Source organism: Poecilia latipinna, unplaced genomic scaffold, assembly GCF_001443285.1.
Source record: "Poecilia latipinna isolate Pla-1442-1.1 unplaced genomic scaffold, P_latipinna-1.0 Scaffold675, whole genome shotgun sequence".
NCBI classification, from domain to species: Eukaryota; Metazoa; Chordata; class Actinopteri; order Cyprinodontiformes; family Poeciliidae; genus Poecilia; species Poecilia latipinna.
In genome coordinates this window covers 262,774-290,511 of record NW_015113291.1, presented here as the reverse complement: position 1 = coordinate 290,511, position 27,738 = coordinate 262,774, and the positions used below count along the sequence as shown (strand labels likewise).

At 38.6% G+C, this 27,738-nt stretch overlaps 4 protein-coding genes across 8 annotated transcripts in view; 2 read left to right on the top strand and 2 right to left on the bottom strand.

The window, feature by feature from the left end:
• Window positions 1-3,039: 3,039 nt before the first annotated feature.
• megf6b (multiple EGF-like-domains 6b) lies at window positions 3,040-7,342 on the bottom strand. Its single transcript, XM_015044460.1, has 3 exons — window positions 6,836-7,342; window positions 4,311-4,445; window positions 3,040-3,193 (listed from the first exon to the last, which is right to left on the bottom strand). The coding sequence occupies exons 1-3, from the start codon at window positions 6,925-6,927 to the stop codon at window positions 3,040-3,042; spliced, it is 381 nt and encodes a 126-aa protein (XP_014899946.1). The 5' UTR covers window positions 6,928-7,342.
• Window positions 7,343-8,650: 1,308 nt separating this feature from the next.
• akr7a3 (aldo-keto reductase family 7, member A3 (aflatoxin aldehyde reductase)) lies at window positions 8,651-13,117 on the top strand. Its single transcript, XM_015044457.1, has 7 exons — window positions 8,651-9,147; window positions 10,016-10,203; window positions 10,371-10,475; window positions 10,948-11,044; window positions 11,879-11,978; window positions 12,070-12,199; window positions 12,895-13,117. Exons 1-7 carry the CDS (start codon window positions 8,853-8,855, stop codon window positions 13,054-13,056), a joined length of 1,077 nt encoding a protein of 358 aa, XP_014899943.1. The 5' UTR covers window positions 8,651-8,852; the 3' UTR covers window positions 13,057-13,117.
• A 211-nt stretch (window positions 13,118-13,328) lies between these two features.
• On the bottom strand, window positions 13,329-15,717 carry mrto4 (MRT4 homolog, ribosome maturation factor). The gene is made up of 8 exons (XM_015044458.1): window positions 15,607-15,717; window positions 15,323-15,381; window positions 15,129-15,232; window positions 14,370-14,451; window positions 14,216-14,283; window positions 13,978-14,129; window positions 13,651-13,727; window positions 13,329-13,565 (listed from the first exon to the last, which is right to left on the bottom strand). Exons 1-8 carry the CDS (start codon window positions 15,632-15,634, stop codon window positions 13,419-13,421), a joined length of 717 nt encoding a protein of 238 aa, XP_014899944.1. The 5' UTR covers window positions 15,635-15,717; the 3' UTR covers window positions 13,329-13,418.
• A 2,823-nt stretch (window positions 15,718-18,540) lies between these two features.
• iffo2b (intermediate filament family orphan 2b) overlaps window positions 18,541-27,738 on the top strand; it is a 31,152-nt gene continuing 21,954 nt past the window's right edge. For all 5 annotated transcript variants that reach the window (XR_001426415.1, XM_015044456.1, XM_015044454.1 and 2 more), the window contains exon 1: window positions 18,541-19,152. Coding sequence is in view for 4 of the 5 variants with exons in the window: in XM_015044456.1 (XP_014899942.1) it covers window positions 18,686-19,152 (467 nt within the window). In the remaining variant the exon portion in view is untranslated. The remainder of the gene's footprint in view (window positions 19,153-27,738) is intronic.

The window sequence follows — 27,738 nt, the reverse complement described above, 5'->3', positions numbered from 1 at the left end:
CAGGCCCCTTAAAATTTCTGCAGGAATTTTCTAGTTCAAAGTTAACCTTCAAAGATGTTCCAATCTGATGGACAGAAAAACATTTTTCAAAGAAGAATAGATGTACTGCCATCTGTAGATGTGCAAATTATGAGCTACTTTCACTTCACAATAATGCATCACTTCATGTTGATTTATCACACAAAAATTAAAAAACATTCGTTAACCTTTGTGAGTGTAATGTCATTAAAAGTAAGAATTTTTTTTTTACAAGTACTGTTCACTTTATGTAAAAAGTGACCTGAGAGGGTTGATGGTCACACCTTTATTTTTCCCTAAATAAGCAGTCCTCATCATCTTAATTACCTTAGCCCTATTATTTTGGTAATACACACCCACATACATAAATCAAAGAAAGACAACAGAAAAAAAGAAGTTTTTAAAGTACCAGACTTTAAATCACTGTGTCAACAAAAAGCATCCCATTCCTCCCATTTGGGCATTTACAGAGGATTTGCTAAAGCTGTACATTTTGCGAAACGGATTTTCCTCCTTTTGGATCCTGGAGGTCCTGCTGAAAAACAGCCACACTGATTGTATTGTGCTGACTGAGGAACAGTATGGGTAGCACGTAGCAAAGTGTGCAGGAGTGGGAGGCCTATGGTGTGAGCCTCCTTTTATCCAGGTTCAATGGCTCAGAGAAAAGGGTGATTAGTTCATCCTATCTGAAAGTGCTGCCACCATCTTTGGTTACTGAGATAAAAGCCATGCCTCACACTGAAGAGAGCAGCCATTGTCTAGTTTAAGTATAGGCAATGAGCAGCAGGGAGGAATGTCTCTTTAAGGCATTTCTATTAGAGTGTTTTAAAACAAACCAGACTCTTTGGAGACCAAGCCGTTGCTTCACTGTATAATTTAATACCATAACTTTCTCCTCAGAAACAAAGAGCCCATTGATAGAGAGAATAATAGGATGTATGATGACAGAAAAATTCAGGAGAATTTTTTCCAACTTCCAAGCCCATCAACCTCCCCTTAGAGAGATACCCCAATGAGTGGCTTGCCTGTTCAGGGAGTGTACAGCTAGTAATAAACCACAAGTCAGTTGCAGACACAAGATCAAAATCATGAGAAGTTTCCTGTATGCCTATAAGCCATGAGATAAACTGTTTACAGGAAAGCTTTGCCAAGAGTTGGTTCATGGTATGCGGGCTGTCCGATCTGGATCACTGGTTATAAAGTCCCATCAAAAGAGCCTTCTATGTTTCGGCAGTGTGAAACAATGCTTGTACATAAGGAGAGGAGCTGCTGGAAGCTGAAGTGTGACCACCAGAAATAATTCCCAGAGCTGCAATCAGGGTTTCAACACAGTCTGAAATTTAAGTATTTTCCAGCACTGCAAGTACGGATAAAAAAGACTCATATATTTCCGTAATTATGTTATATTTTCCAAATGTTTTATGTAACCGTATAACCAGTTTGCATTTTTGTATTTGAGATTTACCCCCAATATAAGTGTTAGTTGCAGTCATATGCAGCCATTTAACACCTTAACATATGAAAGATACAGTAAAACTACAGCTGAACAACAAAAACACCACACTTGTGTAACCCCCATAAACTAGGCTGCTGTCTGTACGTTTTAAGTAATTTTGTTAGTTTTTTAAATGTCCTGTAGAGGGCGCTAGTCCCACAAGTCTCCCGTATCTGTCAGAGAAGAAATGGAAGCCAACTAGAAGCAGCACATTTCAGCAGAAGTAGAAAAGTTTTTTTTTTATTATTGGAATTACTCGTCATAAGTGCTATGAAAAAAAATCAGTTTGTGCTGAACTGGACAATGTTTTGTTCTGGGATTTCTCTTGTGAGTCTGTTGTTTCATTTCAGCTACTTACTTAAGGTGAATGGCTGCCTAGGCCAGAGCTAACGTTGCTCAGTTTTAGTTGAACAAAAAACAAAAAAGAAAGAAAAAAAACAGTATGATGTGTAGCTCTGTAGCTATGTGAAATGAATGGTGAAGTAATGTCTGAACCATTTCTGCTATTAAGTTCATTTGTGGGAGTTTATGGTTCATTAAATGCTAATGCAGTTTACACTGAGAAAGAAGTAATTGCAGGGTCTTATACTGACGCCCATATACCTGCATGGTTGGTTAATGCTCTACATGCAAGCTGGGGTTTTTTGTACAGCCGATATCTGAGTGAGCCGGCGCAGTTCCAGAAGGAGAAAGGTCTCGCCACCATTTTGACTCGGACTGAAGCCCAGAATGTTGTGGAGAGACATCGTGTTGATGTTGCTGTATGCGTTGCTTGGACAACTGATAAGCTTCTTTAAAAAAAAGAGGGGCCTCCAATCCGTTCAATTCTTTCATTCCACAAACTATTTGTTCATTAACAATTTCAAAACCGACAACTAACGTATACATTGACCGAGCTGACTGACTGAACTGTTACACTGAATGATCTGTATTTTTATTGAAAAATATATATATATATTGAAGTGATCTCTAAAGCTAAAAGGTTAGAAAACTATTCTGGTTTCTTTACGGGTAGACAATTTAAATTTTTTCCTGTTTATTGGTTGGAAATTGGTATTACCTGGACTTTTACTTTTTTTGGTGGAAAGACAGGATAACTTGAGTTGTTAAAACTTTGTTTTGCTCATCATTCTCCTATGTGACCACTAAGCATAAGTAACTTTGCTAATGAATTAATTGCTCATTTGGTTAAGTAGTGATTACACTTGTAAATCCAGCTTTTTCCATTGTAAACTAAAGGTGCCATGACAGGATTGAGCTGTTTTTCCTTCCTTATTAATAGAGAACTAGACCCCACAAGACTAATCTAACTTGTGAACAAATGTCAACATCTAAACTCTGTCAACAATTAGATATTTCATTGCAGCATGTCAAATGAGGTAGAGTGCTACAACTCAAGAAGTCTGTGCCACTAACTGTTAACATCTGCTCTGCAGTATGCACGGGCAAAGTGACTCTGTTTGACGTTTGGTAGACATTTTTTGCTCAAAAGATCTCTATTAATGTTGAGATTATGATTTGTTAAATCATTTAGAAATGCAAGGCAGAAGCAGTCTGTGTTGATACTTACGATAGAGACAGCCTGCCTCCCCGTTAAGCTGAGACCATCCAGGACAGCATTTGTGTACCGTTTGGTAATCCTGTTTGTAAACCTGCCGATATGCTGTGTAATAAGCCGTCCTGTAAACATGACAAATATTCAGTTACAAACTTTTATACAAAAATGTTCAACAAAAAAAAAAAAAAAAAACAAGCTGGTAAAAATACCGATACTGAAAATGCTAAACTTTTGTTTAGCATTTTCTTATGTCAGCATTTACTAACATGAAGTTCACATCATATGTCAATAACAATTTACACCTACAACAAAAAAGAAATTGGGCTACAATTATGTGTAATTAGGTGAAAGACACAGGAAATAAAGAAACTGACTGACACACTTAACATAATATTAGAAACATAACTTATGAATTCAGAAATGCACAATTATAGCAATGATTTCTAATTGAATGCCAGCCAAATATATATTTACTGAGAAACATTATATGCTTTATACATATTTTCCCCTGCTGTTGATTTTTATGTGTACTAACAAAGTACACATAAAAATGAGTGAAATTTTTCCAAAGATTGTCAGTTTTAATCATAATCCACAATGTTCTGTGAGATCTCTCAATAGAAAACCGGATCTTTGAAGCACACGTGTGAAGTAAACCAAGACTTCCCAGGCTTTTAATGTTAAGGTAGTCGTGGATGGAGGCTGTCCCTGTACTTTGGCGACCCTCTCATTGCTTTGCTCACATTATACATTTAGTTTACAGCGCCTAATTGTTGCCTTGGCTGCCATCAAAGGAGCTTTTGACTTTGTGGAAGAGGTAAATAATGCCGAGAAATGGATCAGGGGGAACCCAGCTAAACCTCAGAAGGAAATGCTCATACTTAAAGGAATGCAAGCAGCAAAGACAGGAGAGTTAAGTAGCAGGTAGAGCCTCTGAAGAGGCAGCATTCATCTTGCACTTCACTTTACAGCAGGGTCAAAGCGGAAGAAGGAAATCAGGAAGCCACATGTCATCCTGTTTTGGCTTAAACACCAAGACCTCCTGGATAAAATATTCTAGTAGCATGAATCACGTGACCATGCAAAGCTCATGAATGAATGTTTCTCTCCTGCCAGGGCTCTGTCTGTAATACACGACATCCCCTGCAGGAGATGATGGGAGTGTTTAAAAGCAGACTAAAAGCATCTGAGTGATGAAAGGGAGGAGGAGAAACTCTGCAAATGAGCTGCATTACTCACCTCCTCTCGTATCCCATGCACCACAGCTGCCCTGCGCAGCCTTGCTTCCACACTTTAACCATTCGTGTGAAGGCCTGCACACATGGCTGCCTCTGGGCAACCAGCGTCACCTCCCTCTCTATGCACACGTTGGGCCTGGAATGAAAAACAGCAGAGAAAATGCTCAACACGTCAAGGTGGCCCTGTTGTGTTTCCTCAGATGTACAGACATCAGCGAGAGTAAATTTATGAACGCTTCAGGAAGGGTTGCGAGAAAAGATAGACGGGCAAGGCTCGTGTCAGGCATGTTTCCAATTGTTGATAGAGTGATGCCTGGGAAGTAATTACCTGCGTTCAGTCGGATCTCTTGGAATTCTTTTGAAGGCTTAAGGGGAATTCCTTATTCGGAAGGTCTCCGAATAGCAAAGCCCAGAGTTTTTCCCTACAACCATAATTAGATTTTACGTAATAAAACACCGAGTACATAATTGTGAAGGGGGAATAAAATTATTATTTTTATTTTTACAAATAAATCTGAGCAGTGTGACTTGCTTTTATATTCAACCCCTAATGAAGAAGGTATTCTAATAAGGGGAGACTGAAATTTAACTTGTGGATGCAAAATAAAGTGTCTGGTATCCGAAAACACCTTTTCAAACATGAAATATGGTGGAAGTGTCAACAACGTCCTGAGAAGAAGCTTTTTCTCCACAGGAGCAGGGAAGCTGTTGAAATTGATACGAAGATGGATGAAGCTAAGGAAAGGGCAATTTTTATTAAGTAATAGAGGCAAAACAACAATGAAACAATGGCTATTGGGGCTGATTTTGACAAGCAACAGAAAACATATTCAGGCCAACAGTGGATGGGTTAGATCAATACACATTCTTGTCTCAGAATGGCCCAGTCAAAGATCTGACATAAATCCAGTCGTGTCAAAAAATAAAAATTGAGCTTCAGAGATGCGTTTCATTTAATTTGACTGAAAAAAGAAGAATGGGCAAACACTTAAGTTGCTAAATTTGACAAAGCTAGCGAAGAATTTCCTCTAACATGTTGCAGCTGTAATAGCAGCAATACACATTTCAGCAGAGCTGAATATGATTTAAACACCACAATTTTTAGATTTATTTTATTGATTTAAATTTGTTTTACTGCAACTTTATCTTAACTTTTGGTTTCACTATTATGCATCAGTTTATGTCAGTCTGTTGCATTGATTAATGTAATACCTAGATGTTTTTACTTGTGGTTGTAAGGCTGAATATCATCATCAGACAGATAAATTAGGCAACATATTCTCCTTCCAGTGAACCTTCTAGTTTGATGTTGCATTTTTCCAACACATAGCCTGTCTTGATCAGCTGTAATGGTAGTTCAGTCATAAAAAACTGAAATGTGATCTTTAAAACTCTATTAAAAAACAAAAAAAAAACAAAAACAAAAACAAAAGCTCTACATGAAGCTAGAAGGACTGGCATGTTTGGAGATCAACAGGAATCCAGAGATAGCAACCAGCTGTTCATCTCAAAGGCAACATAATCACCATCACCTGCAGCTGCATAATGAAAAATCTTATTGTTCTGCCATAACTGAAGCACGTCTTTATTATTATGTGGTTGAAACTACCTGTTACAACAGACTGTCTTTATGTGACGCTCTTAAAAATAAACCGATTCTAGTTTTAGATTGCATGAAGATTGTGGTGTGAATACTGTAAGTCATAAATATTAAAGAGGAAATGCATGCAAATAGCACAGGCTGGTAGATGAAAGAGCTCCAAAGAACTTAAATGTTAGTTTCATTATTTGATTTTTGGTTTAAAATGCAATTTTGTAAACTTAAACATTTTTTTTTAAGTTTTTTTCAATAAGAAAGAAAATCTGCAGAAATGTATTTGTCTTAATTTTATTTTCACATTTAAAATAATAAACTAGTCTGTGCCACTACAGCGACAATGTTCTAAAATATTTTTCTGACAAGCTAATAATTCTGACTTCTGCATAATGACTGTAGGAGGCGCTGCTTCTTCTGTTCACCTCTCAGAAAGATAAGTATTGTTTTTCTTTCCGCATATCTTATGGTGTGGGAGTCCGATTCTCACCATTTATGGCCAGTGACATCACGAGGTGAAACACTGACAGGTAATTTGTCTGAATATGTTCAAATGAGCTCATTTCTCTTTGGTAGTTTATGTCATTTTATGCCTCGGTATATTTAGAAGTAAAATCAAACCAAATAAAATTTATGATCATTCATTTACGACCAAATTAAAAAGGCTTGAATTTCAATTTAGAATTTAGTATTTTTAAGAAAAGCAAAAAAGAAAAAAGAAAAACAATTTGCTTTCTTACAAATAGTTTCTGGACATAAATTTAGTTACTAAAACAGACAAGGACCTTTTATTGCTGTTTTGCAACAGGTAGGTGAACCTATCCTCCAAACTCAACAATATTTTAAGCAATTAGTTAATCAGCTTAACCACTTAACTTTGTTGGAGACGAATAAAACATCGTGTTATGTAAATAAAACCACCATTTACTCACATGTGAGGTTGGAGATTGCTTGCAATAGCGTAACTGAGTGATTGAGCCTCTTTAATAAATATTAAATAAAAAGAAAAAATGAAGATGTCCATTTTCTTCTTCGTGGGTTTCTTTTTTTTTAGCTTAAAATGTAAAAATCTCACTCAAAAACATATTTCATAGTCTTCAAATTACCCAAAGGAGCACCATTAATGTATGAAAAATATCCAGTTAGAAAAACTTCAACTGTGCGTAAATGTTCGTCCGTGCAGGAAATCCATGAGTCATCAAAGTGTGTCCTCCTTCTCGCGGCCGGTGTTTGGCACAGACTGGAAAACTGCAGCTCGAGCCAACGACTCGTCTCTGCAGATGTGGAAATGAGGGATAAAAACCTCCCACAGGCTGGTTGTGCGCTTTCCACCCATTGAGTTGGTAGTGATGGCTGAGGTGCGGTGGGCTGTTGGGAGAGGGCGGTGAGAGCCACATTTTATTCAAACTTTCTGAAAGCCACCGGTGAAGCGCGCATGTGGGAGACTGAGGATGTAATTGGAAGCAAAATGAGAAGTTATTACAGTATGATTTTTTGCTTCATTTTAAAACATATATTTCCTGCTCATCGGGGAAGTTAGTTTAAAAAAAAAATTAAAAAAGCACTCGTAGATTGTGCGCGTAAAACTAACCAATGATGTTGCTGTTGCGCGCACTGGCACAACCTCTGAAATAAAGGCGAGCAGGTTGGTTGGATGGGATGCTGCTGCTATTACCCCAAAGCAGGAGAGGATGTATTCGGCTGCAGCAGGGAAGCGTCTGAAGCGGTCGCTCTACTGATGGAGCAGCCAAAGGTTCAGGAGCCCCATCTGAGCACCGCTGTTCTCCAAACAAAGTCTGCATTGCCCTCATATGTGTTCATGACCCGGAAGAGTCCCGGGTCAGAGCAGCATTAAATCAGCATGCTGTGCTTTACCACAGCATGCTGTTTTAATTAGCTTCCAGACATATCAGCTCATCTCAGACATGTGCTGTAGTTAGTTGAACTAGACTAATGACAATCAGGTGGACTTGTTTATTTTCATTTCTAGAACTACTTCTGCCAGACAAGAATCAGGGTCGACCCGTCGCCAAACAAGAAATGAATGCTTAAAATTTAAATAGACAAATAAGATATGAGTCACCCACGTGGCTCAAACTTGCAAATAATAGGCTAATTATTTCAGGATACAGCACATCTCAGTAAATCAGTATCAGATTGAAAATCCCAAGCATAGAGATGACTAGAGATGACTTCACACATGTTCAGCAGAAAGTCATTGACATCCCACCAGAAGGATAGCCCACAAAAGGTCAATGAAAAAGAGGCTGACCAGACACCGAGTGCTATATTCAGGCATGTTAATGGAAAGTTTAGTAGAAAGAAAACATGTTGTATGAAAAGGTGCAAAAGCATCACAGATACATGCAGCCATGGCACATTGATGCAATAGTCTAACATTTACATTTAAATTTTTATAGATTTATTTTTGCAATATTCAGATTCTTTGAGAAACAACAAAAAAGTTTTTATTATCTATAAATCATATTTATTTATATATCAGAGCTGTCATAGTTGAGCTGCATATGCATGTATGAATTAGGTAATGTATTGTAATAACATCCTAGGATTGTATCATGTATATCTAAAAATTTAAATAATTTTATTTCACATTTTTTAAGAATATTTATTTTATAGTGATTAAACTGTTAAGAGTCGCCCTGTTTGGATGATGATTTGCTGCCGCCCTGTGTTCAAAAATATGAACTACATCTAAACGCTGCGACCACCACAGATAAAAAAAGGGAGAGCCGGACAAATATTTACATGAGTCCATACCACAGGAAGTGGTCATAAAATGAACCTTGCTCCGCTTTAGTTGTAACCTTGATATAGCCAGGTGGTATAATCTCACACGGAATATTTTGCGTTTTATACGGACTAAGTAACTTTAAGACGCTCCCTTTTTATCCAACCTTTGCCCTTAGTCACACGCTAGCTGCTCGTAGCATGGTGTGGGTAATAAGAGGCGGACTCTGCACAGTCAGACACACCAACAACATAAAAACCGTCCTCGTGCACTTGCCTCAGCTTGCATCCTGCAGAAACATGTCTTCGTCCCCAGTTAAAAGGCCAGTTACTTTACTGGGAACCATGGCGTTCGGGGGACGAGCGGACGCCGAGCAGAGCCGGGAGATGGTGAAGGCTTTTCTGGACAGGGGGCACAAGCATGTGGACACAGCCTTCATGTACGTGGATGGGAAGTCGGAGGCCATCATAGGAGGCATGGACCTTCCCAAAACAGGTGAACTGAAAGCATCCAGAGCTGCTCAAACTGAGTTTTTAACTAATGAAACTAGAGAGTTCCCCCTGGAGTGAGAAAATAAGTTGTTGGTTCCTAAGTTTTCCCAGCACTGTTCGACGAATACAGCATGCTGGATTTTAAGTACTCATTCAGAAGTAAAACGTATAGTGTGAAAGTTTAATTGTTTATTTTTATTTTATTTTATTTACGTTTGCAGAAAAAAAAATATTGCAGTTTTTATTTTTGACCACAAGATGGCAGCAACATATTCTATGAAAGGTGCTCATTTAGTTGACCCTAAGGTCGGAGTTCATTGTTTAACCTCTAGCCTTGTTCAGTCTGTGAAGTTTAAAGTTTACTTAAGTTCACTAAGTTGACACGGTTTTGTAATTTATTTAGGTTAGCCAATCAAGGAGTGCATGGCAGCTGGAGCCTCTCAGTTATTCTGACTGAAATAGCTGAATTTTTGCTTTAAAGGTTAGGATGCTTAAAATTCCTCCTCTTTTGTCACTCATGGTTACTTTTAAAGAAAATGTGATGCAATCATCCCTCTGTATCAAAAGGTGGTTACAGGAATGTTTGTTGCTACTTAATTGCACCCAACATTAACCATTCATCGAATCACCACAAACCTCAAAGAGACAAATTCGGTTATCTGCGAAGAGAGACTGTCATGGAGACCTTGACAGTCCAGTAAATCCCATTGTCTCAAAAGGATCAAACTAAAGAAGCATGTTGGCACCAGTCTTGGTCAATAACTAACATAAGCAAAGCTAGCTTATGTTGTCTATATCATCATGCGATGTTGGAAGTGTGTTGAGATAATTAAATAACATTTCAGTCTAGAAATGATTTCATTTTCCCACAGTAAGCATAGCAACCAAGGCAAACCCGTGGGATGGGAAAACCCTGAAGCCGGAGAGCGTCCGCTCACAGCTTGAAACCTCCCTGGAGAGACTGAAGACTGACTGCGTGGACCTCTTTTACCTTCATGCTCCTGATCATCAAAACCCCATCGTGGAAACTCTCAGGGCTTGCAATGAGCTCCACAAAGAGGTGAGCTTACTTGGGAACTTCAGTGTTTAGTTGAAAATTATGTAATAGCTGGGTGTGCAAATACAACACTTAACAAGATGCTTCTTTAAACTTTGGATGCTGTTTTCTTATTTTATTTTAGAGAACGTTAAAGTGTGATTTAATGTAAAAAAAAAAATCACCAACAGGGTAAATTCAAAGAGCTTGGACTGTCAAACTACGCGTCTTGGGAAGTTGCTGCAATTGCGTGCATCTGCAAACACAACAGCTGGATTATTCCCACTGTTTATCAGGTATTTCAGCATTTTTATTCCTAAACAGCTGTAAAACAAAGTAAGTTTTGAGCAAGTAATTAAGGAATCTGTAGGTAAGGAAAGATTTGAATATAGTTATTTCACCAAAATTATCCCTAATCACAAATATGTGTTATGTTTCTCAAATTTGCTGAATGTTAGGAACAGAAATCTGAAGATGTGGTCAGTTAAAGACTGTGAATAAATGAAAAATCAAAAGGAACTTTCATAGTGGTAAGGTAGTTCCTTGACCTGGATTTTATTCTAGGATTTCATAATAAAGTGAGCTGAACCAAAAGACAAGCTGAATTCTTAGGATTTTTGTCGAAAAAATTGTCCTTCTATTTAGCAACTATGTGCTACTTCCTATCACATGAGAACCCAATAAAACAGAGTGTAGTCATTCAAAATTCTCGTCTAACTCTAGAAAAAGTAGTAGCTTGTTTGGTGACTGTAACTCACAACTTCTCAGGGAATGTACAACGCTACAACAAGACAGGTGGAGACAGAACTGCTACCATGCCTGAGATACTATGGAATGAAGTTTTATGCATACAATCCTCTCGCAGGTACTTTCTTCTGTGATTAATCTTATTAATAGTTGAAGAATGTAAAAAGTTAAAAATTTTCCCTCTTCTTCAAAGAATTCCTGCAAGTTTAATGTTTAAAAACTACTTTTCCAGACTCCAACTTCTAGATTAAAAGAAAAAAAAAGCTATTGCACTCTTACCATTCGAATATAAAACATTTATATTCCACTGAAATTCCACAAATTATGAAACTGAAACATTGTGGGGTTCTGGACTAACTTTGAGCTATATTAAAAATCATGAACATTTAAGCATGTCAACTCTAGATTGAGTTTTTGTATTTAAAGCACAATTCCTGATCTTTGAAACCTTATTTTGTTTGCAAAAAGAAAACGGGTGTTTCAATGTTTTTACACTGAAACTTCTGTTTCAGTGTAATTTATCCAACTTTTGAATCACCTAATTTCATGTGCATATTTTCTACACTGCTCAAAAAAATAAAGGGAACACTCAAATAACACATCCTAGATCTGAGTGAATGAAATATTCTCATTGAATACTTTGTTCTGTACAAAGTTGAATGTGCTGACAACAAAATCACACAAAAATCATCAATGGAAATCAAATTTATTAACCAATGGAGGCCTGGATTTGGAGCCACACACAAAATTAAAGTGAAATGTTCCCTTTATTTTTTTGAGCAGTATATATTAAAAACATTGTGACATTTCATTTTGGCATATTTCTAGATTTACTGAAGTTCTGGACACAAGCTAATTGTAAACATCTAGGAATATACTTATATAGGACATTTTCTGTATTTTTGTTGTCACCTGGACATGTCTGAGTGCTGATGTGGCTCCTCGTCTTCAGGCGGTCTCCTGACGGGGAAGTACCACTATGAAGACAAAGATGGCTCTCAGCCTTCTGGCCGATTCTTTGGCAACAACTGGGCTGCAGCATACAGAGACAGGTGAAAGACCAGCAACTAATGTCCTGCTATTGCATGTTAATGTAAAACCGTGGTAATCTGCATCCATGGTGGTTGCCGTTCTCTGTTTAAGATACTGGAAGCTGAGCCATTTCCAGGCTATAGAGTTGGTTCTGAAGGCATTAGAGAGCGCGTACGGCTCTGAGAAACCCACCATGACTTCTGCTGCTATGCGCTGGATGTACCACCACTCCCAACTGAAGGTACATATCAAGTTTGGATACCAACTGCAACATAGGTTTCTAAATTATGGTTTGTATCTTATACAAGATTGGTAAACACAGTGGTATATGCATTTCATATTCCATAAGCTCCAGTTTTTAAAACTTGACAGCTATAAGTATATAATTATGGTTTAAAAATTATGTCAATCATCAGTCGGCTCAGATACTCCAGCGATAAAGTCTTTACTGTAAGAAAAAGCAGGAAAAAGGGAAACCTAAGCTCCAGATCTGATTTGTTGCAACAGATCAGATTTTAAGGCAAAAATTTCAGGTTTGAAATCTACCACTAGATGTCACTGTTTTACATCTGCCCCTTAAACCAGAGTCCTTTGCAGCCTGTATGAAGTAATTTTTAGATAATAATGGCAAGATTTGTACTTTCAAATGTTATTCTCTATAGAACTCTCTAAAAATAGTGTCCATTTATCTATTGTTTTATTAATCATTTCACCTTCCAAGACTGGCCAATTTTCAGTCCGCCTCTCGTTCTGTTTTTTGCAGGTTGTGTAGAAATTCTTGGCAAGATTTAAAGTGAACTGGTGTTTATACTTACAAAGTTGTCTAAAATATGTCTGCTGATTCTCTAAGTTACAACTCTTGTCATGACTGTATGCAGCCTTGCTTTGCTACAAACCCAAACTACTCTGACTGCTCTCTCTGAACACTGTATCCAGGGTGATCTTGGAGACGGAGTCATCATTGGAATGTCAAACATGGAGCAACTTCAGCAGAACCTGGCTGCAGCTGAGGAAGGTCCTCTGGACCAGACAGTGGTCCAAGCCTTCAAGGAGGCCTGGGACCTTGTAGCCCATGAGTGTCCCAACTACTTCAGATGAAGAGACTTGCACCACATAGCTTGCCTATACCAATAAAATATGATTTTTTTGATTGAAAACTGATTAAAACCATTTTTTTTATTCTGGTTTAATAATCTAAAGATCAGTTTAAGTGCATGTGTTTTAACCAAATCAACTACAAATCTGTTGATGTAAAAACACTTTGCTGTATAAATGTGAAAAACATTTTCACAAAATGGAAAGATTTGATACCAGTCCAGTGTTTACTGAACAACTCTGTACAAACATTAAATTCAGCAAACCACAAGTTCCTGTTTTGAAGTAATTTTATAATAAAAAAGTGTGATAAATTTCCAAATAAGTCCATCTGCTTTTAAATGTTAGCCATCTTTGCAGAAGTTTTATTCTGCATCATCCTCATCATCATCATCTTCCTTTTCCTCCACAGGCTCTTCCTCACCAGCCAAACTCTCAAACTCGCCTGTCTCCGAGTTCCACATACACTTGATCTGCACTTTAAATTCTGCCATCTCGATGGCAAACAGTTTCTGTGAACACAAGAGGAAGATAAAACCGTTTTAGCTTATGAAAAAAAGAAAAGGTTTCAGATTCACCTGAAGTCAAAAACCTCACCAGAAGCCGAGCTTGTTCAGGAGTCAGAACGTCTCCTTCTTTACAGACGTCGTAGGCTTTGAGCAGCGTTACCACTCCTGTGAAAAAGATTAAAAACTGGCATTAAATATGTCCATAAAAGTACTGTTTTCAGAAACTCTTTGAATGAATGTGCCGAGTTCATTGGCCTACCCACCTACCAACAATACAAATGTACTATAAACTAAATTTGCCAACCTATAAGGTCTTCCACTGTTATTGACACATCTAGTAAAGATGTGAAGATTTTTTTTATTGCAACATGCCCTGCCTTTCGCCCCAAGTTTACCCCGCTGTTCATGTTCTCACCTTTCTTTAAAGCAGTGGGAAGTCCCAGCTGCCTCAGTTGAGGCTCCATTGAGTGAGGAAACTGTTCAAGTGGACCTTCTTCCAGCGTTACGTCCATCTGTGCCTGGTTGCCTGCGCGAGCATAGTCCGTCTCTTTGAAATGGTTAAAATATCTGCAAGCAAAGACCAACGTGCAGCCATCCTATGAGCAGATTGTAGAAAACTGGAACAATGCAGACTTAAGGAGACTCATACTTACTCTTGTACTTCATCCTTTGTTTTGTTAGTGAAAAGTACTCCCACCTCTCCACGCAAATACTTGCTGACCTAAGCATGGGAGTCATAATAGGTTTAATTCTCTGCAGGAGTCAAAATAATATTGCATTAATAGCTGTAAAGCCATTCATTCTTACCTTGTGCAAATTATCTTTGTATTCATCTGTTTGTCCTTTTCCCAAAGCAACAATCATCACTTTATTTTTGCCAAAGAAGAATCTGTGACACACAAACCAAGAAAAAACATATTTTACAAGTATCTATATAGTTAGCTGTCAGGTTAAATTTTAATAAACATAAAAAGAAAGTCTGTGGCAGTAGCAACAATTATTACCAATCACGTTTGTTATATGCCAAGTTATGCAATATAGATGCAATACATTTAAGCTAATTAACTGCATGTTCCGATTTCAGCTAAAAGTTCTTTGATAATCACCTTGTTTTAAGTCAAACTGCTATTTCTGATATTTTTCATTGTTTCAACGAGCAAGCAGATTAATATAGTACCAAACAAAACAAATGTAAAGTAAATTCTTAAGTGAATTTTTATGTACAATAGTTCCAAACACTTTATTCAAATTTCAAGCACCTTTAAAACTGTGAAAAAACATGCTAAGTTTTGGCATTTCTAAGCATCTCAAGCACATGTTAAAGGTTTGAATTAACTGACTTACATAAGAAAATATTACTGTGAATTTTGGGGCAAAAACAAACAATGGATGGAAAGTTGCTTAATTCCATAAAACAAAACGTAAATTCGGAGGAAATGTTAATAAAGACATCTTTAAAATGTCAGACTAAAGCTGATAAGAGAGCATTTTTACACAGCATGCTAAACTTTGTTGCTTGAATTTGTAAAGTCCGTCAAAAACCGATTACATATGTGTCATTATTACCTGCTATGTTTCCATGCTGTCCTGATGTCTTTCAACTTGTTATTCCTCATATTTTCCACAGAGAATATGAACAGGTTTCTATAGGTGTCCACACATTTCCGTAGCTAAAGAAAAAGGACCAAGAGACGATTTATTTAACATAGAGGAGAAGCTAATACCTGAGAATAACATTTGTGGTTTTGAAAAATACCCACCTCCTCGATTAACTTCTGTTTGGATTCCAGCCCCTTCTTGGCAGTTTTTGTTAATGAGACTGATGGAGGAAAATACGAGAAATAGATCAGTTTTTAAACCGATTTTACATCTGTATCAGCTGCAGTACCACCATGCTGCGTGAAGATGTTAAGAAGCTAGGTTATCCTGCTTCAAGGCACATAATCTCAGCGGTAATTAATCTTAAATATCAGTAATATGTTTAAAAAACAAACCGACTACAGCTATTTAAATAATATCTTCATGTAAAATGTGTTTTCCTTACTTTTCTTGTCCCTCTTTGACTTCGGCATGGTGGCAGAACAGCAGAACACGTGAAGCAAATGGACCCTAAATGTTTCTGTTTGGAAAGGCTGGCCATGTGGCGCCTGATTAAAAATACCACAGCTTTACTTCTTAAAACGCATTTTTAGGGTGTTTAAACGAGTACATTTATATTCTAATTTTACAAACTTAAAATAAAAAAAGTATTCTAGAATATTTATGCTATATATGTTATTTTCCCTGATTGTTTTTGAAAGAGTTTTACCTAGTCCGTGTGATACAAGAGAGGCACAATCATCAGGGTGCAAGTGTAAAATATTACGTTCATTATCAAATAACGTAGTTCTACATTGTGTACTTTGGGACTTTAACTTTTTATTTGTGGGTGTCTTTTGATGTGTACAACATAATTACTCAAATCCATTGCTCGGAGACAGTTTGTACTGTGGCATTATTTAATACAAGCTACAAACATACATTTAGATTTATTATTAAATAATTTTCAGACTCTGACAAAAAATGGCTGTGTGGAAAAAACAATCTGTATCGATGTAATTTTCATATTAAAATAACACTTGTGTAGATTTATGATTTTTCTCAGTTTTGTATTTATCCACACTCAAAAAGTATAAAAATCAGTACCAGTAAAAATCACTGTACAAATTAGCGTTTAAAAGAAAGATAAATGAAACTGTGAGGTAAACGGAAAGAAATACAGTATTTCTTTCCGTTATTATGCCTAAGGTCTCCTAATGACGGATACATTAAGCATAGGAGAGTTGGTAATTATCAAAAAAATGCATAACAATTAAACAACTGGAAAATCATACTCCATTTATGTTTTGAATAATATTAATGGACTTTTGTGTGGGTGTGTGTATGTCTGTGTTTACATATATATTAAGTGAAATAAATAAATGTTTCTTACTCTCTAAATTAGACAAATAGATCTTGGGACATTATTGGGATATTATATTATAGATCAAGAAATGTTATACATATTTACCAGAATTAGAAGACAATAAAAATAAATAAATAAATGTGCCAGTGTAAGTTAAGCACAATTACCGCTTTGGCTATTTTTTTTTTTTGGTCTACATGCAAAGAGCTACATGTGGGACATAATGACATAATGGTGGTGGTGTTATATTGTGGGGATAACACAGAAATGGAAGTTGGATGAATCTACGTCTAACATGCATATTATATTTTAAAAAGTGAAGTATGAGTCAGAAATAGTTGTGAAGTGGAACTACACAGCAAAAATTGAAGGATTCAACTTTTGCAAATACACACACACTCCAGCACAGTGCAGCTCATTCAAATTCAGCACAATCCAGATGCATCCACCTGTACTCTCAGTATAATGAAGTCAAATCACATTTTTCATGTGCTTCAAATCAATATTAATAGATTATAAACATCACTCTAACCACAATATCCAAATGGTGAAACATAATGGTGGCACGAAACGATAGGGAATGTCGAATTTTTAAATGTATATTATTTTGAATAATTTACATTATTATGAAGAGGAGGTGAAGAAGAACGTCCATGTGTGGAAGCTTCCCTGTTCCTGTTGAAGAAGAGCTTCCTGTGTGGAAACTCTTCTTCAACAGGAACAGGGAAGCTGCTCACAAATATCGAGACAATAGGGAAGTCCATTTACAAATAAGATGATAGGGAAATAGGGAAAGTCTCATTTGTGAATGTATTTTATTTTGAATTTATATATTGACGCCATCACCTTGAAAACTCATTGCTTCTTAATATAAATTTCCATTATTTCATCAAAGTTGCATGCTTTTATTATATTTTCCACAGGACATTTAATAATGCAACCAAAGAGAGTTGCAAAGTGAGATCAGTAGAGTTTATTCTCAAAAGAAAACCATAGTGATACGAAGCACTTAATAGTCAAAATAAACTGATTTAACTCATATTCCAATATACAATATCGAGTTCTGCACATTGCATGTAAATTCAGTGCAATCCCGTTGAATCCTATTACTGTGATCAGACTAAATGTCAAATCCACTCACATGCGCCGCAGCTCAGTCCAGTTCAAAACAGTCAGTTTTATGGGAACCACGGGACTGAAAGATATTCTGGATCCTATAAAACTGTGTTTAATGCAACTGACATGGCAAATAGTATTTGTTCATATGGTGACCTTTGATGGATAAAAATGATCTTCTCCATCCCAGATTTGGCTTTGAATGCAATTATGGGACAAAATATTGGAATATAAAAAAATAATCATAATCTTTGTGGGCTATTGCTTTCTTTGGATGTAGAAAACAATTTATTACATTTATTATAACCATACAGCACATTTTAGAATGAATATATGATTTTAAATAATTTTTAATGTTTTACTTTTCTGTAATGAGAAGCAATCATACTTGGAATTACTTCTAAAATACATGTGCTGAACATAAAATGTGTAACAAATCAAAATGAAACGGCCTTATTGACGTCCAGCTATAAGCCTTGGCTGAGTCTCGTCATGGAGACAGAGTGAGAGGCTCGGGGAGGGACGTGGGAGGGGCTGATAAGGTGATAGTGCCGAGTTTAGCACTTTGCAACATGATCCACGGAGAGGCCGGGCTCTGCGGCGCTGCATCCTGCCCCTCCGCGCCGCATGGAGACTGGATAGAGCCGCGGTGAACCGGGGGATGATAAGGACAGAAGGCTCCTCCTCAGTCGGCCGGCAGCATCAGCAGATCTGGACAAAGACGGAGACAAGAAACATGAGGGTGACGAGGAGTGCGGCTGGGGCTTATTATTTCGGTCTGCGTCAAACCTTCGGTTCCATCAGGAGATGAAGCCCTCTGTGGCTCCTAAAGGACTTTTTGGGGTTGGTGTTTGCTGCAGGAGCCCATGTTAGAGTCTTCCAGCGGTGACAGTGATGGTCCCCCCATCTTCCGTGCTCTCAGCATCTGCATTGTGAGGAGAAAACGTCCAGTGGGAGTGGGGATTAGAAGGAAAATGCAGACATAGCTAACAACAGGTTATTTTGTTGCAGTCAAACCATAGAAAGCCATTGCTAGGTTATTACTTTTTAGTTATTTTTCATCATGAGTTCCCTGTTTTTTTGCGAACCTCCGGCCGGTCCGGTCTGCAGCGGCTCCGGCGCGGTGACCAGCGCCCTGCGGAACGACTTGGGCTCCAACATCCATGTGCTGAAAACCCTCAACCTGCGCTTCCGGTGCTTCCTCGCCAAAGTCCACGAGTTGGAGCGGAGGAACAAGCTGCTGGAGAGCCAGCTGCAGCAAGCTCTGCAGCGGCCGCAGTGCCGACACCCGTTCGGCCGGGAGGTCGCCGTGCAGACGGACGGTCCCGAGTCCAGGCTGCCGGGTACCATTTGGAGTTTCACCCACATCCGGAGGCAAGGAGAGCGCTTCGAGACCCTGCACGGCCCTGGGGTGACGTGGACGCACCCGGACGGAGTCGGGGTGCAGATCGACACCATCACCCCAGAAGTGAGGGCTCTGTACAACGTGCTGGCTAAAGTGAAGCGAGAGAGAGACGAGTACAAGAGAAAGTGAGTAGTCATCTTTATTTTCTTTAATGGGTCTTTGCTTTATGTTATGTGGTTGTCAGAGTCAGACTTATAGCTTCTTCATTTTACCCCAGATTTTTTTTTCTTAGATTAAAACCTATTAAAACATTGTTTCTATTTGAATGGACTTCAGAGCGACACACTGGGCCAAATCTGGCTCACAATTGCACTCTCCTGCACTTTTCTCATGGTCCTCATTTGGCCCTGAATGACTGCTCTGACTCAGGGTGACTCTGGCTTTCTGAACTCAGCCAAACACCAACCAGCAGCGGCAGCAACCTCAATCTACTCTAGGTCAGACCAGGCTGCTTTGTGGCCTCTTGACCCAGTCTGGATCCCACAACACCTGGCTGTGTTGCTAAGCCGTGCAGGAAAGGTTTGGCTCAAAGTTGCTTTAAGACATTGCCTGTCAGTCTGTTCATCTGAATAAGTCAATCACTTACCTAAAGCTTAAATCCAGACAATCCAGGTTTTTCGTTCATAACTTATTTCATTCTAATGCTTGAGCATTTTCAAGGGGATGTTTTGCTGTTTGCTAAGCCGTTTGGCTTTAAGCTATTAATCATTCAGAAACAAATTGGTCCTAAAAGCACAATGCATGAACCAGAGTTGTGTTTACACATAAAGGAGGACTTAGAAAATTTACAAATTTAAATAGCTTCCTGAAAAATATAATAGCCTTTCACAATGACACCATTTGTTCTTGTTTTTTTAGTTGAATCTGTGAAAAGAAGCAGTGTTAAGAGAGCATGAACGACAGAGCAAGGTGATTTCCAGAGATTTATTTGCAGCTTATGGTTGTCAGCTCGTCCTGAAGAGGATGAGGAGTGCAACTAAAATATTTTTAACATTTAAAAATGTAAAATGTGCTTTATTCAAAACAGAATATTTATTTTTGACTGCTTCTCAAATAATGTATTAACTGACTCATGATAATGTCATCTATAAATGTACATAGACAGAACAGATAAATGCTAAAGGTAAGAGTTGAAGCATTTGTTGTGTGAAACGTTGCACCTTTTGTTGTTCTGCTCACTGAGTGTTATAGGCTGATACTGGCAGGTTAATTAATCTGCTTGAGCCAGCCTGCAGTCGTCTTCTTAACATGCATGTTGCTTGTAGCTTGTGACTTGTAGCTTGTAGCTTGTGGCTTGTAGCTTGTAGCTTGTGGCTTGTAGCTTGTAGCTTGTAGCTTGCCAACTGAAGTTTTAAAACAACATTACCTTCAAAAGAATGACGGGTGGCAGTCCTTTATTTTCTACCCAATGTTCTTCCTGACTAAAATTGTTTCCAAATGGCTGAATTTATTTTTATTGCAGGTGAGGGAAAAGTGTAGGAGCCTCGATTCTGTCTTCTGACCGATAAAGACTTGCAACTGCGTGGGTGGGCACAACACTGTGCTGCTCTTTGGTTCATACACACAGAGAAAACAGACACTCCAGCACTTTTTGGCTTCCAAGTTAGAAGTAGGAATGGCACAATGGACAATTTTAGCTATTTAAGAGCGTTGGTGTGCTTTGACACAGTTACTGGTCCATAACAATCCAGCTTGACTTTCAGGAGCTGCTCATCTGCTCCAGATTATATGGTTTGACATGATTTGTAGAGATCTTTCTATGGTCTGGTGATGAAGACATTCAGGTGACTCATGTTAGCAGAGATTCCTCTGTGAACTTGGTGATCTCAGAAGTTATTACTCATTAAGATAGGTTATGCTGCTAATTGGTCAACATATTGCTTATTGTACTTTGTGGCCTGTTATGTCTTCCACTAATGTTTTATGGCTTAGTTGGGCCTGATGTAGCATTTGTCTCCATGAGCCTCATTCTTTTATCTTCCCACCCTTTTCTACGTGAGTCCTGGACAGATACAAGAACTGGCTGAAAAAAACATGTTTTTAAAAATACATTAAAGTTTTCTACTAGTCTGAAAACTTCTAATAACTAGAATCCAGCTTCTTGAAAGCATAAGAAAACAATAAAAAGGAAAAGAAAAGGACACTAGTTGACAGAAGTGTTTTCTGAGTTGACGTCTGGTTGGACATACGTGGACAAAGCTCCTCTGTAATTGCACTGAAGAGATGGCAGACATAATTACGTTTGAGCTGCTCCATATAAAGGATGTGAAAGCCGGAGGAAATTCCTTTGCATGGCTCAGTTGGGGAGTCATATGAACTGTTGTTTCCTTGAAGACTCACCACAGCCTCCCCGTCCTGGCCGACGTCACCACCGGCAGGCAGACTGCTAGAGGAAGCCGTTGCCAAGAAGCTCCGGCTTCTGTTCAGCATCATGACTCAAGCAGAGAGGCATTTTTACAAGCCCCTGTCTGCTTGGTGAGGTCGACTCTGACGACCACTGACTTCCCTGACAGCCACTGACTCAGTCGCCCTGAGCATGTGTGCTCTCCTACTCTGCTGGGAAACCGAATATCCCCCCCACTCCTCCCCTGTAACACTAGCATATCCTTTTTTGTGCATTTCGGCTTGAGGAGATGACCCACAGTAGCTGGGAAAGCATCCAAATAGAAAACATCCTGCCTGAAATCCTAAATTTGCCTCCCGTCAGTCAGAAATAGAAGCTTTTGACTTGACAGATTATTAAAGCTTTCCAATTGAACTAATCAGGGTTTTATTTATCAGATACGATGCTTCCCTGCTTTACATTTAAGCATCTAAATTTAAATTCCCTCAACATTATGAGGTAAAATATCTTTTCCAGAGGATTTGTTTTATTTGAATCAGTTTTTATTACAAAGTATTCTTGAATTCTTTTTCATGTGGAAAAGTGAGAAACAATACACATTCTTTGGTTCTTTTTCTGGAGTGATAAACATTGTAATCAATCCCCTCCCTGCGCTAAGCTCAGTAATTGCATCACTGTGCTCACTGCCCGGTTGTTTTGTTTCTCTCTCCCAGACTAAATCCTCTTTACTACAGTCACGTTTCAGGATTCAGTCCCTCAGCTTTGTCTTGCTGTGCTCTCTCTGTTCTGCGCTCTTTGTGTTCAGTCATTCCTTCACTCCACCCTCCATCAGCCCACCTAGCCCTCTGATTCTCCCTGTGCCACATGCAGACTGCTTTGTAAGGCATCCTCGCTCCCAGAGGGTCTCCAACCCATCCAACTCTGTGCTCCGGTGCAGCGCTGTTGATTTATCAAAGTATTACAAGTTCGGACGCACACAAAAAGGTCGATGGCCAGCTGCAGTCATGCCTTAATTCATAACTCGGTTATGTAACCCGTGGAGAGAATTAAGACGTTTAAAAGGCTTTTTTTATTTGAAAAATAGTTGCCTGGATTATACTGACCATGGATATATATATATATAAAAAAAACAAACAAAAAAAACAGAAAACTGCTAGATCTGCAAATGTCATGGGGACAAAGACAAGCTTTTACTCCATGTGTTAAATTACAAGCTAAGCTGTTCTTTGAGTGACATTAAAGTGAAACAGTTTAATGTGAACAACCACAAAGCTGCTTATGGGCACGTTCACTCTGATAAGTGGTGTGTATTATCTGTCAGTCTATTTGCATCTGATTTTAAAGTCCATCAACTGTGCTGAGTCTTCACCTTTGCTGCCTTTAATTTTATTTCTAGCTTACAATACAGCTTGGACAGACTAGAGAACCCTTGGAGAATTTCACTTCAGTCTTTTTGCAGAATGCATTTCACACAACCAAAAGGATTTTATTACTTGCAGTTTTGAGGCTGGGCATATAATATGTAGAAGAAATGTGTGTTACTGCATAGTGTTTGCTTTTTGTTTCTTAAAATTAGCTGCCGCTAATAGGAGTAAATATGCCAAATCTGTTTTCAGATCCAAGGGATTATTGTTGCTCCAGGTGTACAGGATGTATTTCTGGATAAAAGAAAGCTCTTTAATCTTTCGTTAAGAGGTTTGCCCACATCCTTAACTAATCCATCCGCTTTTTAACCTCAGAACAGTGTTTCTTTTATTCCCTTCCCTCCACAAAGAGGAGAGTTGAGGCGGAAGTATTTTACTGGAGGATTTTATCTTGCTTTTGGGCTATTTTATCTTTCCAAACTCTTTGAAAGTTAGTTAGCATTTAGATGATGGGCAAGACAAGGATGCATACTTTTACAGCAGCTTGTATGTGCAGTAATGTTTTGCTTATATGAGATGTAACATCAGGTACTTTGCATGCCTCCTTAGTGCCACAGTGTCTGGACACTTGGTTTACCGACTCTGTCATTGACAAACGACTGCAAAAAGGAGGATAAATAAGGTCACTTTCCTGGGACTTTTCATCTTCATCTATTGCCTTATTCTACGGTCTGGCATCGACATGAACTTTACCACTTGGGTCGGTGGGGCTTGGAAGTAATTGCCTGCATTGTGTTTAAAAGGCTTTCAAAACTTCGGCTGGCACTGATGAACATGTCTGACAGCTGATAGCACTCTGCAGACGGGGAACAGATAAAAGCTCTTGCGGACAGTTGTCTTCATTCGCAGATTTGTTTAGAGTTTGCATGTTTTATTTTTTGCACAGAGGAGTTTCGGACCGTTTTATGTAGATCACTGAACTGGAAGACAGATATGGACAAAAAGAGGGCGAGTTTGCATGTAATAAAGGCCCGAATGGATGTAGATAGTGGTAGCTTAGGTCAATTCTAAGAATACACCCTGCATGGTGTACAGTTTGTGGTACATTTTTGCATACATTTCGGATGAACAGAGGCGTGGGACGCACCTATCAGGTTTACTGATAGACAAACACATAAAGTGGCTCTCAAAGTCTGTACACCCCTGTTAGATTTTCATAATGGTATGAAAATGAGACCATGATAAATCCTTTCAACAGTGTACACATAAGTGTCAAATCCTTAAACTAACTCTGTCTGCCAGCCAAATTCAATATAAGTAACTGTAAGTAAAATTCAGCTGCATCCTTTTGCTGACCCCATCGAGACGGTACTAAGAGTCACCATAAAGTGTCAGTCAGGAGAGCAATACAGACAAGTTCATATGAGGATTTATATTCTTTTGCACAGTGGAAATGTGGGACAACATGGACGTTACAAAAACTGGAAATTTTTGTACAGTTTTTGAAAAGACAAGGTAGAAACTGTTCAGGGAGGCTGCCAAGAAACCAACAGGAAAACTAAAGGAGCTGCCGTACTTTATAACAGAGGCCGGGTGTGTTCTGCATGTGACAACAGTTCCCTGTGTTCGCCATAAGTCCGGGATAAGAAGTAAGGTTTTGAAGCAGAAGGCTTTTCTTCTGAAGAAAAAATCTGGTCCTGAATAAAATCTCCTGAGTGACACCCTCCCTGCGCTAGAACCTTGTGGGAGAGTGTGTTATGGTCAGATGAAACCAAACTCACATCTTAAGGCGATAATTCTAAAGGAGCATTACTGAAAGAACAAACTTCCCACAGTGAAACATGGTGGCGGCAGCATCATGATCTGGGGTTACTTTTTTTTAACGTTAGACCGTTTTGACAGTTCTTCTAGAAACCTGGAGATTAATTTCATTTTTCAGTTCTATAGCAGATTCAAGCATCTATCCAAATCGACAAAAGAGGGATTTCATGTTAGGAAAATAAAATGTTTGAAATGGAAGTTAAAACTCTGAGCTCACCTGAAGAGAGCAGGTACTAGCAAATCATAATGTGACAGACTCCTACCAAAATAATAATGAATGCTCAAATAGAATGAAAAGCTTCTTAAATAAAGTTTAAGGGTGTGAAAATCTATGCAACCAGGTTATTGCGCTTTTCCCCCCCTACAAACAGATCTTTTTCGGTTATATTGCATGTGACATTTGTCACGTTGCAATGTAGAAAAAGATTAAATTTAATAATGTCACCATGGTCATATTTTATACATTACAGAAACCTGCAAGGGTTCCGACTTCTGCTGCTTTTAAGTTTGTAAAATCTGTTGTGCTGCTGGATCGCCGCCTGCAGCTTACAGGACACAAAGCAAACCAGAACTGTCTGCAGGCCTTTGCTTCCTGCATGAATAATTCACATACAGCTGAATTTAGTGTGTGTGTGTGTGTGTGTGTGTGTGTGTGTGTGTGTGTGTGTGTGTGTGTGTGTGTGTGTGTTTTGGATCAATGCAATAAGATTTCAGCGAAGCCAGTTTTTACGGGTTTTGATCCTGATTCATGTCTTTATCAGCAGAGTTTCTTCTTTCACAACAACATTTAGGTTTCTCTAAATAGAAGGACAGAAGTGTACATAAATTTAGGTGAACAGTTCTCAAGAATTTTGGACAAGAAATATTATGTCCCTGATGAAGAGAAACATGCAGTTCAGCCTTTCTTTTTCCTTGCTGCCCTTCTTATAAGCCAGGCCGTCTATTCAGGACAGGGATTTTCTCTAAGCCGTCACCTAGCACCGAGGCACCGAGGCACCGACATCCATCCAGGCCTGCATGGCGCCCTGGCATGCAGCTGCAGCATTCAACATGGGGCCTCTTGAAGCGTACGTCTTCCCGCTGCTGAAATATGGCGGGACGGAAAGAATCGGAGCTCAGTTCTCTGGGACAGAGAGCTCCAGATGAGACCGTGTGTTTTGTTTTGTTGTTTTGTGCTGCTTTGCTCCTGTAGCTGCTGTGTTTATACAGAAAGGGCTTGTTCATCACACGGATTCAGAGTTCGTTTTGATGCTATCATCATATTCACACATATTTACAGTTCTCGGTGGATCTATTAAACATGTAAACCTGTTCTTATACCTGTACCATAAAAAAAATTAACCACGGCTGCAGTATGTGATCTTTTCTTTATTACCGCAAACATGAGTTCCCCCTCCCACTTTATGAGTCCCATATTAATCATAATCCACAGGGAACCTTGAGGGAATTTGAGCTTATTCTGTAGATTAGGAAGGAGATCTAAGCACACATTTCTTCATTACAAACACACCTAATCCTCTTTTCCACTTCAAACAATTTAACAATGCTGTATTATTAACTACAAATAGTGCATTGAGTAGTATAAATACTTCTTCTGATGAGTGTTTTGATTGTATTAGTTGTGATAGTCTTAGTTTTTGTATCTTGTCTATCACTTCATCCCTGATTTTCTTGCTATTGATTTCTCAAAATGCTACTGAGACAACAACAAGCTAACAATCCACATAACCCTGAATTAACCACCCCCAGTGTTTAACATGGTGGTGGCAGTATCATGCTGTGGGCGGTGGGGTTGCTCAGCAGGGACAGGGAAGCTGGTCAGAGCTGAGGAAAACATGGAAACTATTTAAATTTACAAACAACATTTTATTAGTTAAATCCATCCGTAGTGGTCGGGGAGCCACCGATAGTTTAAAGAAGACTAAAAAAATTATATAAAGATGTGTTTTTGAGGCATCAAGGGATGGTTCTGTTACTTTACAGAAGGAGCGCAACCTAGAAAAAGTTAGCAACTTTAACATCTCTGGGGAAAAACAAATGAAAGGAAATGCAATCTGTTGGGATTTTCTCCTCTGTTCCCGTTTTCCTCTCAGTTCACTCTGCCTGCCATGTTTGGAGTTGCTACTATGCACCTGCGGTTGATTATTCATGGGTATTGATACAACTGAGAGCAATGGCTGGCTGCCATATTTAAAAGTCCAGAAAGGCACTTATCTTATGAAGTGAAAAAATACTACAAGAGGTTTTTATTGTGAGTCTTGCAGCCTTTGTAAGGAAAGTTAGTAAAACCCATTAGCGTCTTTCTAATTGCAGACATTTGCTAATTTAACAAATACCTTTTGTTAAATAAAGGTATATCCTCTCTTTGAAGCTCTTGCCCCCATTCTCAGGACCTGTGTGTGCTGATCCAGCATGCACACTCAATAGCCTCTGTTTTTCAAAGTCTTGTTATAGCAGAGGAGAAGCCTGTTTTCCAGGCACCTCGGGCTCATGGACTGAACACACCATCACATGCACATTCCAAGGGTCATATATAATGTTGCACTTGTGCTGGTGGGAAGGTGGCATGTGAGAGACTTGACAGTGGTGTTAAATCTGACTCGACTTAAAATGCAACCAACTGGGCGAGTCTTTCCTTGAAGCTATTTACCAATTTTGAGGTTGCAACAGATTTAATTCATAAACTGTCTGTGGCAAATATTTCCTTCACACTGTTTCAGAAATATTGATTGAACTGTAAATATGGGCAGGTTTAGGAGAGCAACAGTTTTTCTTGTTAGCCATTTTCTGGTTCATGAAAATCAATGTCCAACTGCCTGCCTTGAATGCCGCGTTCTGTTCTCTCTCCTATTTTAGAGATATGGGAAGAATATGCAAGTTTTAATATCATGGATTACTAAATAAAAGCTTCTAAAAACAGTGATCAACAAACAAAATAAAATATTTATTACAAATGAGTGTTATGTTTTTTGTTTTTTTTGCCTCTAACCTTGGCACTCGTGATGTTTAAAAATATATAGATATATATATTTTTAGAAAACTGCAGTATATCTAAGCTGCATTTATTGTCTCCTTTCATTAAATATACCTATTTGACCAACCTGTCACCAATCGGGGGGGGAGCGGGGGGGGGGGGGGTAAGGGGGGGGGGGCGGACCTCTTAATGAACTCCTTCGTGCCCC